Source organism: Alnus glutinosa, chromosome 10 (genome assembly GCF_958979055.1).
Source record: "Alnus glutinosa chromosome 10, dhAlnGlut1.1, whole genome shotgun sequence".
Taxonomy (NCBI): domain Eukaryota; kingdom Viridiplantae; phylum Streptophyta; class Magnoliopsida; order Fagales; family Betulaceae; genus Alnus; species Alnus glutinosa.
Genome location: NC_084895.1, coordinates 13,892,408 through 13,903,093, shown reverse-complemented (window position 1 = coordinate 13,903,093; position 10,686 = coordinate 13,892,408). Strand labels below are relative to the sequence as shown.

The following is a 10,686-nucleotide window of genomic DNA, read 5'->3' as shown; positions in this document are numbered from 1 at the left end:
TGTGTATGGAGAAACTAGTTTATTAATTCATACTATTAATAATATTTCCAACTACATGAATAATCTCCATCATCAAATCACAAGAATTACAATACAGAAGAAAGCAAATGAAAGTGAAAAACTTGTCTCATATTAGACCACAATAATTAACCATTATTCATAATCAAATGTACAGCTAGCTATCATCACTACCACCAAAGATGTCCATGGAATTGGAAACTGAATATATCTACGGATATAGACGGTTTGACAATCTTTTTAAGCTATCAAAAACAGGATAATAACACCGGTACTTAAAATCCTCAATTAAATTGAAGCACCGTTGTTGCCAATAAGGATGAATATGAAGAAGAGTAGCTACACCCAATAAGAAAATAATATAAGATGCGATAAAGCTTGCAAAGAAGACCTGAGGATCTATTTCATACCATTTCCCTTCACTTGCATTAGGAGATTTTGTTGGTGATGGATGTGACTCGTCTACTTTGGTGCAGCTATTCTCAAGTGGTTGTCCGCAAAGAAATGGATTTCCTTCGTAACTACTTTTATCAAATGTTGCAAACTGTGCTTTCATGTCTGGAACTTTACCTGATAAGTTGTTGTAAGCGACAGTAAACACTTGTAGAAAGTTCATATCAATCAATACTGAAGGAATTTCTCCACTCAAATTGTTGTGAGAAAGGTCTAAACTCTCCAACTTGTCCAAATTTGAGATTTTTTGTGAAATGGAACCTGTCAACTGATTGTAAGACAAGTTCAATGCATGAATTGAAGATAGCTCTCCTAGTTCCGATGGGATTGTACCTGTTAGCTCGTTGCATGACAAATCCAATCCAGACATATAATTAAGGATATAACCACTGTAGGAGTTAGACCTGTATTTTGTTACAAACTCAACCTCAACATGATCATCATTTTCGATCCACATCACCATGTTATCTCCTTCCCAATTCCATTCTCGGAGCCTTTGGAATGTGGAACCTAATCCAATGGACCAGAACATAGAAGGATATCTATAATAGACAAGATCATCTATATTTCCAAAGGACATGTTGTGAAAGCAGTGCGGTATTGTCCCAGAAAGAGAGTTCTTGGAAAGATCCATTATGCCTATCTTATTTAACCAACACAACTGATTTGGAATTATACCACTAAAATAGTTGCCCCTCAACAAAAGTATTCTTAAGTTATAAAGTGCACCGATTTCATCAGGGATGCTACCAAAAAAGCTATTATCTCTAAGGTCTAATGTCAAAAGAGATGATGAATTGAAAATAGCTTTTGGTATTGGACCTGTAAGTTTGTTTCCTTGCAAACGTAGGTGCTCGACAAACCGTAGATTCAAGCAAGAAGGTAACGATCCAGAAAGTGAGTTATGAGAAAGGTCTACTAATTGAACTGAATCTAGTCCACAAGGAATCTGACCTTCAAAAAAGTTGTTACTCAAGATAAAAGTCAACAAACGTGTCATGTTTCCTATCCATCTAGGAATTGTTCCAGTGAACTGATTATTGCATAACTTCAAAAGATTCAAGGAGGTGCAAGTGGCAAACAATTCCGTTGGTAACTCTCCCGAGAAATTATTAAAGGACAAGTCCAAAGACTCCAAATATCTCAAGTCACCAATTGAGGACGGAAGATAACCTTCAATAAAATTTTGAGAAAGATTTAGATATTTTAAGTATGGAATTATCTTTCCAATATTTTCTTGAAGTTGACCATCTAAGCAATTGTCAGAGACATCCAAAAACGAAATACTCTTGTAGCAATTCGGTGGCAAATGAATTTGACCCACGAAAGAATTATTTCGAAGATTTAGCTCTTGCAGTCCTGTATTGTTTTCAAGCAACCAATTGGGGAACCTTCCTTTCAACTTATTGTGAGACAAATCAACTATTTCCAATTCGCGCTGATCAAACAAAAACTTGGGAACATTTCCAGTGGGCTTGTTCAAATTACAATCACGTAGTACAATGACCTTTAACGATTGAAATGAGAGGTCGTCCCAACCCGACGAATTTTCAGTTTCTATCTCAAGCTTGCTGTTATTATTCACCAATATAATCACCTCAAGCTTAGAGTGATTAGCAAATAAGCTGAATGAGAATAGGCCCTCAAAAAGATTATAACTCAGATCAATGTACTCAAGTGATGTCGGGATGGCTATCAGATTTGAAGAGATGTTTCCAGCGAATTGGTTCTCACATATATCTAACAACCTAAGAGACTTCATATTGTTTAGGCATGGTGGAAGGATCCCTTCAAATAAATTACCATAAAGTTCTAACTCTTCAAGCTTATTCAGTTTGCACAACTCTGTCAAAAGGAATAACATTAGCAATGCCCATCCTAATTATGTGAAAATAAAAAATCTGTTTTTCTCACATTCGTAATAAATTGTCAATCATTAATTATAGGTAAGACTAACAAATTATAAAAAATTGATTCTTACCTTTAGGTAAAGTGCCATTAAGATCGTTGTAACCTAATGATATAGCCTTTAGAGAAGATAGTGCCCCGATATATGGAGAAATACTTCCAGTGAAAGAATTTCCATTTAGATCTAAAATCTCCAACCTACTAAAATTAGACAAACCTACCACGAGTGAAGAGAGACAGTGTCAGTAAAATCTTTAAGAAAGAAATTTATATTACTCTTGAAAAATTAAATAGACATTATCTTTCAATTGCAATTTATATTAGTCCTGAAATTAGATGATGGAATTTTTTACTCGAAATTGGTAGCCGTCCATTAAGTTGAGTACCTCGTAAGACAAGGACAACATTTCTTTGTTTAATTAAGATTTTTTGTTTCTTTTGTAGCATTTACATTTTTATTTTCAGATAATGGGAAAATCCTTGGAAGCTTGAGTATTTTCTTAATAACTTGCTTATTATGTGATCCTTACAACTCTTATTTCACTGGCGGATATTTTTACATAATTCATACTTACATTACATGTTTTTTTTTGTTTTTGTTTTTGTTTTTTTTTGTTTTTGAGCTGAATTTACATTACATTTTTGTACAACCTTATGTTGCATTTTCTTTGCATGCTTTTATTGTTTTTTATTTTATTTTTTATTGTAAGTGAAACGTGTCACTTTAACAGATTCTATCAACTTTTCTAATGGTAAAGACTATTTTTTTTTTTCGTACCCAATAGTGATTAATTATTTTTTAAAGCTCACACTACTATTTGCCAAAACTACAAACCACATGTACTAAAAATGCATTTATCTTGAAAACTTAAGTGTATATCTCTCAGTACCATTGATTGTTAGGGAGCCATTGAATTCTTTACAACTTAAATCCAACTTCTCCAAGTTTTCAAAAGTCAATAATTTTGCAGAAAACAGAAAGTAGAAAAATTTAAATATGATTCAAATTGCTTGTTGTTTCTATAAAGTGCTACAAAAGATCAACATACATACCTTTGGCAGGAAATGATCCTTCGATCCGATTCGAAGCAAGATTCAGATTTTTAAGGGATTTGACTGAACTCAATAATTCTATGATGCTTCTGTTGAAATTGTTATGACTAAGATCTAAGGTCTCCAGGTTCTCCAATCTTGATAAGCTTTCAAAACCTGTCATAGAACTAGTAAAAAATTTGTAGTAAAACAAAACTATGCAATTCACAGTATGTAAAAGAATAATAACATTTTATAGCGTACTAACTAGGTATTTGTGTCATGGCAGGAAAACACATGTGAGAGAGAGAGAGAGAGAGATATCTACTAGATTAAATCCAACTTCTCCAAGTTTTCAAAAGCTGATAATTTTGCATGAATTAGCTATTTAGTTAACTATGATTAACAAATTAGCTATTTATTTAACTATGATTAATATAAATTAGTTAACTATAAATATTTACACACTACATGACTACAATCTTAATATCTTAACTATAAAATATTAGTATTTATGCAAATTAGATACTTTATCATTTTATCTAAGTATCTAGATACTTAATCATTGTATAAATATGAATCTCTATACTTTTGTGACATTATATGATTATATAACATTTTTTTTTGAAAAAATGATCTAAAGATTCCTAAGTATACTTAGATCATATAATTATAAGCATCTATTGATAATACTTTGATCTAATGATAATATGATCTAAATTATAATGATAATACTTATGATCATATGATCATATGATTTAAATATTATCATTAGAATTTAGGGTAATTACCTTTTCCCCCCATGAACTACCAAAAAATGCGCGATGCTTCCATGGACTACCAACTCAACCAAAATAGAGCATTCAACTACCAAAGACAACCATTTTCCCCCCTTCCGTCAGTTAGAGGTGTTAAAAGAAACAGTCAACCGGTCATGTGCCGTTTTACATGGGGGCATGTTGGAAGATGATGGTTGTTCATGGGGGGAAAAGAGGAAGATGGTGGTAGTTTATGGGGGGAAAAGAGGAAGAAAATGAGGGTAAAACGGCGTGTGACGGTCACATGACCCGTTGACCGTTTGTTTTAACCCATTTGACTGACGGAAGGGGGGAAAATGGTTGTCTTTGGTAGTTGAATACTCTATTTTGGTCGAGTTGGTAGTTCATGGGGGCATCGCGCATTTTTTGGTAGTTCATGGGGGGAAAAAGTAATTACCCCTTAGAATTTATATCTTATAATCATATGATTTAACATTGTAATGTCACTTAATTTGTAAGTATAAGAGACGCGTTGTTGATTTCAATGCTAATTACTTCATTTGGAATTAGCTAAATCACATTGTCATTGTATATATAAATAATATGATTAAGTATTGAAATTGTCATTAGATCATATGATATAACACATACTTAATATATGCTGATTCAACTACCATTATACACTTTATAATTAGATCATTTAAGATATGACCCTTTGATTAACTTTTATCATTAAATTATATATTATATAGATAATTATAAATAAAATTATTTAATTATAGTTTATACTTTATAGAAATAATTACATGTTGTATACCAATCAATTATTAATTTATTGTTACTTAATAATTAATATTCAATATATACATATATATTTTAGAAAATTACAATGACTATTGCAAAATTGTTAATAAGTAATATACTATATAGGTTATTTTTAATAATCATTATATATACATATATTTATTAATTAAAATTTATATATATAAATACATACGAGCCGCGCTAATAAGCGAGCGGATCCCTTATACGAGTATGTTCGTGAATTATAAACGAGCGAGCCGAGCTTTATATGAGCATGTATCGTTTAATAATTGAGTATAGTTTAATGTCCACGAGTGGCTCATTTAATAATCGAGTCGCGCACGAACCGAGCTTTGTCGAGCCGAACTTGAGCGAGCTCACGGGTAGTTTTGCTTCGTTTATATCCCGACCTACACGCCATGAATTACTTCTCCAAAATGTGTTCAATTCAAGCAAATGCCACTATTGTTACTTTGCTACCAAAAAAGGCGAATCCTTCGAAGATTGGTGATTATCGTCCGATTTCTTGCTGTAATCTGATTTATAAGTGTATAACCAAGATTTTGGCTAATCGGTTGGTCTTTTGGTTAGAAGATTTAATCAGTCCTAATCAAACAACTTTTATTCTTCATCGAAGCATTATTGAAAAATGTGTTATTAGCCTAAGAAGTAATGAAGAATTATTATAAGGTTGATTGTAAAGCTCGTTGTACGTTGAAGGTGGATCTTATGAAAGCTTGTGATTTAGTAAATTGGGATTTTGGTCTTCATTGTCTAGTTGCTTTCGGATTCCTGAAAATTTTCTTGCTTGGGTCTGAGAGTGTATCACTTCCCCTCGTTTCTCTGTGGCGGTGAATGACATGCTTGTTGGTTTTTTTGAGGATAAGAGAGGTTTTCGGTAGGGTGATCCTTTATCACCTTATTTTTTTGTTTTGACAATGGAAGTTTTGTCTTGCTTTTTGGCTGAGTGTGCAGGGAGACAAGGGGGTTTTGGCTATAATCATCAGTGTTCTAAAATTGGACTCACTCGTTTATGTTTGCTGATGACCTTCTTATTTTTTCTGAGGCTAGTGTGCAATCTGTTGCTACTATCCAAAAAGTTCTTAGTGAGTTTGAATCTCTCTCTAGGTTAAAGGAAAATCCTGAGAAGAGTACTTTATTCTGTGCTGGGGTACCTCTTTTGATTAAGACTCATATTGTCAACCTCTTAAAGATGTGTGAAGGTAAACTTCATGTTTGGTATTTGGGTGTTCCCATAATTTCCTCCCGGCTTTGTGTAGCAGATTGTGATGCTCTTTTGGAAAAAATTACTGCTAGGATTAATTCTTGGTTATCTAGGAATTTATCTTTTGCTAGTAGACTGCAACTTGTTTCTATAGTGTTCAAGTGTACTGGATTAACATTTTCATATTACCTAAGAAGTTCATTAGAGCTATTAAACAAAAGTTCAATCGTTTTTTTTTGGAATGGTAAGGATGAAGGGATTGCTAGAGCTAAAGTTTCTTGGAATATGTTGTGTTTGCCGAAAGAAGAGGGAGGTTTGGGCATTAAGAAGCTTGAGGAATGGAACCATGCTGCCATGATGAAACATATTTGGAGTTTGTTTATGAGGTTAGGGTCTCTTTGGGTTGTGTGGGCGCATGCAATATTGTTGAAGGCCAGGGGAGGAGCTTTTGGCAGGTTTGTATCCCTCAAATTTGTTCTTGGAGTTGGAGGAAGTTGTTAAAGCTTAGAGATGATGCTAGATATTTTATTTTATTTTATTTTATTTATTATTTTCTTGTTGGTACTAGAAAGGATATACATCTTTGGTTTGATACTTGACACCCAGATGGGGTGCTTTATGAGAAGTATGGGCATTGTGTCATTTATGATGCTCATAGTAAGCTAGAGGCTCGTTTATATTCAGTCATTAAAGATGGCCAATGAAATTGGAGGCCTGCTTGTTCTGATTAGATTGTAAATATTTGGAGTAAGTTGAGTTTGGTTTCTTTTGGTGATAAAGATATTCCGCACTGGTATGCTTCAAAAAATGGTAATAATCCTTCGATTGAAGAAAAGCTTTTATGACAGATTAAATGGGAAGTGAAAATACGGTTTAGTGTGAGAGGAAGAAGATGAGTGGACTAAACACATTTTTCATTGTTTTCTAGAAAGAAGTAGATGCGCATGAGAGAGAGAGAGAGAGAGAGAGAGAGACGTCAGTAAAAAAATTTTATTAGACAGACAAGATTTGTAGTTAACGATGGCTTCTTCTGGTAGTGTTTAAAAGAAAAGAAAAGTGAGAAGCACATGTTTTGCAGACACATGACAGTTTAGTGATTGGTTTGGAGGAACAGTTTGAAGAAAATTTATGTTCTTTTAATAAACACAGCCGGGATAGGGTAGACCACCAAAATCCCTATTCGGCTCGGCCCACTTCCAGCTTTAGGAGAAAATTCTATGCCTGTTACTTGAGGTCCACTGCATCCGAGGCGGATTAGAAATTAACATTAATATAATAATTTTTATATTAAATATTAAAAATCAAGTAAAATTACTAATTAAATTTTCATGTTCAAATTTTGTTAATATGTTATTGTCAATAAATAATATAGTTAATCCATTTTATCTTTTTTGTAAGATAGTAAAATGTGACTAGAATTCAATTAGAGTGTATAATAAAATCAACGGCTCGGTAATGATAAGCGATGAGAAGTCGTAATAACGGCCAACTAAAGAATGATAAAACCAAAAAAGCAAAATATTAGAAGTGATAACATAAAATAAGAGAAAAAAAGCAATACAATAAGAAAGCATGCCATGCTTTAGTTTGGAATATTTTAAGATTTTAAACATGCTACATGACTTTTTATTTTTATTTTTTTCTAAAAAAAACTCTCCTAGCATGTCAAATGGCCTCCTCTCATTTTATTTTTCTTGAGGTCTCTCACTCTTTCTTTTTGGACAAATTAATATAAAGGACCTTATTTTTTGGGAGGGCTTTTAAAAATTAAGAAGTCTTAAGCGGAGGCTAATTTACCTTACTATTGAGCTGCCCTGATGTTAGATTTAATCACTCTTATTTACATGTATATATTTGAAGGGAGAAATATAAAAAAGCCCCTTGAACTGTTAGCCGATTTTAGAATAGCTCATTGAATTTTCAAGTGTACTAATGTGACTTTTCAAACTATCAAAGTGTGCCAAAAAGACCACTCATGTCAAAATATTCCTATAATAGTACCCCTATTCTCTTAAAAAAGTTTTTTAATCCACTTTTTATTTTAATTTTTAAGAAAATAAGGGTATTATAGAAATATTTCGACAAAAGTGACATTTTTGGCACACTTTAATAGTTTAATGGGTCATATTAGTGCACTTAAAAATTCATTTTTTTACTAGTATCTAATGTGAGACTTTAAGTTTTAACCAGTCAGACTTAACCATCTTAAAGAAGGTCCCCTTCCTATCAACAAAATCAAAACTACAACAAATAGCTATACGTGAAAAATTATTGGAAGGAGAGAGGTTGGGTTTTCATAATTACCCTGGTAAATGCATGGGAGAGGAATTGCAAAAAATTGAAAAACTACTGCATGCCCTTCATGTGTCTTCCGAAAATTGATAGTGTTTTTTAAAATTATTATTAAATTTGTGATAGATTTCTATTTGATTTTGATTTAATATAGATTTTAAAAGTCACATTAATTTTGAAGGACACCAAAAGAATATGAGTTAACATTTAGAATTACTTGGAGTTTTGGTAATTGGTTTAATTGAGAGAGAGATGAAGATCAAGGACAGGTAACACCATAAATCCAACCCTCTGTGATTCTGAATTTTATGACCAAAGAGAACAAAAGGGCTCAATGGAATATTTCAACTTTTTATTTCTTTTGGGGTGAAGGGAATTAGACTGAAGAAATGATTTCAAAGGCATCTCTATCTCTTCAACGTAGCATATAATATAAGAAATGAAAAGCAGGGGCGGCTTAGAACTTACCTTCGTTTGGTAGGGAACCACGAATTGCATTGCGGGATAGATCAAGAGTTGTTAGCTCCTTCAAAGGCACCAACAGGGACACGTTTAGCAACCAACGGTTGTTATAAGGATCTTGTTCCGTTAAGTTGTAGAGGGAAAGCTTGATCACGTGAGCGGTGGTGGAGTTGCACGTGACCCTCTCCCAACCACAACAATCACTCTTTGCGTCGTCAATCCATGACGGAAGAAGGCCGCGGTGATCATCTGCATCAGCATGAATAATATTGGATTCCAGAAACGCCTTCAATTCCAGTAAAGCAATCATCTCTTCCCGGAGGCAGCCAGCTATTTGCCCACGAATTCGAAGAAATACAAATAAACCCCAAAGCAAAGCTTTCAGCAAAGGCCACTCCATTCACAAATATTGTTTCATTTTTCTAGCTTCTTCGTTTGCACAATGACAAATATATATATATATATATACACGTAAAGAAGTTTGACAAAACGTTTCACCTCGGAATCCACGATTAGTGGGACCATAGCAAAAGTTGATGGTTATCTTTATTTTGCTGTGCAACTGAAAGTCACTCTCATCTCTCCCACGAAGTCCTACCTTTCCCCAAAAGACCCAAATGCCCTCTTCTTGTACATGCCAGTCAAGAAGCTTCTCTAACAAGAAAGAGACTAAAAAACGTGGCATTTGGATCTCTCCTGTTCATATAAACCCGAAGGAGATCCAGTTAGTTATATTTTAAATGTAAAGTTGTTCATAAAAAATAAAAAGATAACTTTATTCTTAAAATATAATTAATTGGATCCCCTCCGGTTCATTTGAATGGAGAGAATTTTTGTCCACGTGGCATTTGAATTTTCTCCATTTCAAATGAACTACATAGGATAAACATCTAACTTTTTATACCATATCAACAATTTTTTAATGATTTTTTTACTTTTCATATCACATTAATTTTTTTGAACAAATTTTTTCTTTTTACAAAATTTAAAATTACTTTTTATTTTATATCATTTCAATCACTTCTTATTACTTATAAAAAAAATAAAAAAAATAAAAACAAAAAACCACTACCAAAAGATTTACCAAACACACCCAACATCCATGTTTTGTTTTCGGGTGTCCTTCCTTTAGTCTTTGAGTTCTGGAATGGTCACAATGCACATTTTGTGAATGATGGAGACCGGAATGTATTGAAGTGAATAAAATTATAATAATGCTGATTTATAATGTAAAACACCAAATTATCAAATGTGGAAACTAGGGAGGGAGAACCATTCCTCATGTGAATAGAGGAAAGAAAATGAAAAAAAAATGTGGAAATGCTTCCATCTAAAAGAGGAATTAGAGTTCTTTCTAATGTTCTTCTGTTATCTATCTGAAATGATATAAATATAATTAAAAAATTAAATCTATGTCATCAAAAATAACATAAATGTAATTTTTTTATTACATTTATATCATTCCAGATGGATACTAGAAGAACACTAAAAGGAACTCCAGCATTCCTCCGTTTAGAAACATGGTGTGCAGCAAAGTTAGCACATCTTGAAACTTTGGCTTAACTATAAAGCTGAGGTAATTTTTTTATTTTTTATTTTTTATTTTGAACAAATAAACCTTCTTATATATACATAAGAGAGACCAAAAGGTATGATGATTAGGAGTACATAGACTCTCTATCAAACAAAGTCAGAGTCAAAGGGTTGAGTTTCCTCTAACTATACAAAGTCTGA

General features: G+C 32.8%; 1 protein-coding gene across 1 annotated transcript; it reads right to left on the bottom strand.

The window, feature by feature from the left end:
• Positions 1-219: 219 nt before the first annotated feature.
• Positions 220-9,379, bottom strand: LOC133879067 (receptor-like protein 15). The gene is made up of 4 exons (XM_062317618.1): positions 8,959-9,379; positions 3,433-3,588; positions 2,453-2,596; positions 220-2,349 (listed from the first exon to the last, which is right to left on the bottom strand). Exons 1-4 carry the CDS (start codon positions 9,350-9,352, stop codon positions 230-232), a joined length of 2,814 nt encoding a protein of 937 aa, XP_062173602.1. The 5' UTR covers positions 9,353-9,379; the 3' UTR covers positions 220-229.
• Positions 9,380-10,686: the final 1,307 nt, after the last annotated feature.

Coding starts and splice junctions, on each gene's coding strand:
- LOC133879067 (XM_062317618.1), bottom strand. CDS start 9,352: ATGGAGTGGCCTTTGCTGAAAGCTTTGCTTTGGGGTTTATTTGTATTT. Junction 3,589..8,958: donor TGGTTCCCTACCAAACGAAG/GTAAGTTCTAAG, acceptor GTTCTATGACAG/GTTTTGAAAGCTTATCAAGA. Junction 2,597..3,432: donor AGGATCATTTCCTGCCAAAG/GTATGTATGTTG, acceptor CACTCGTGGTAG/GTTTGTCTAATTTTAGTAGG.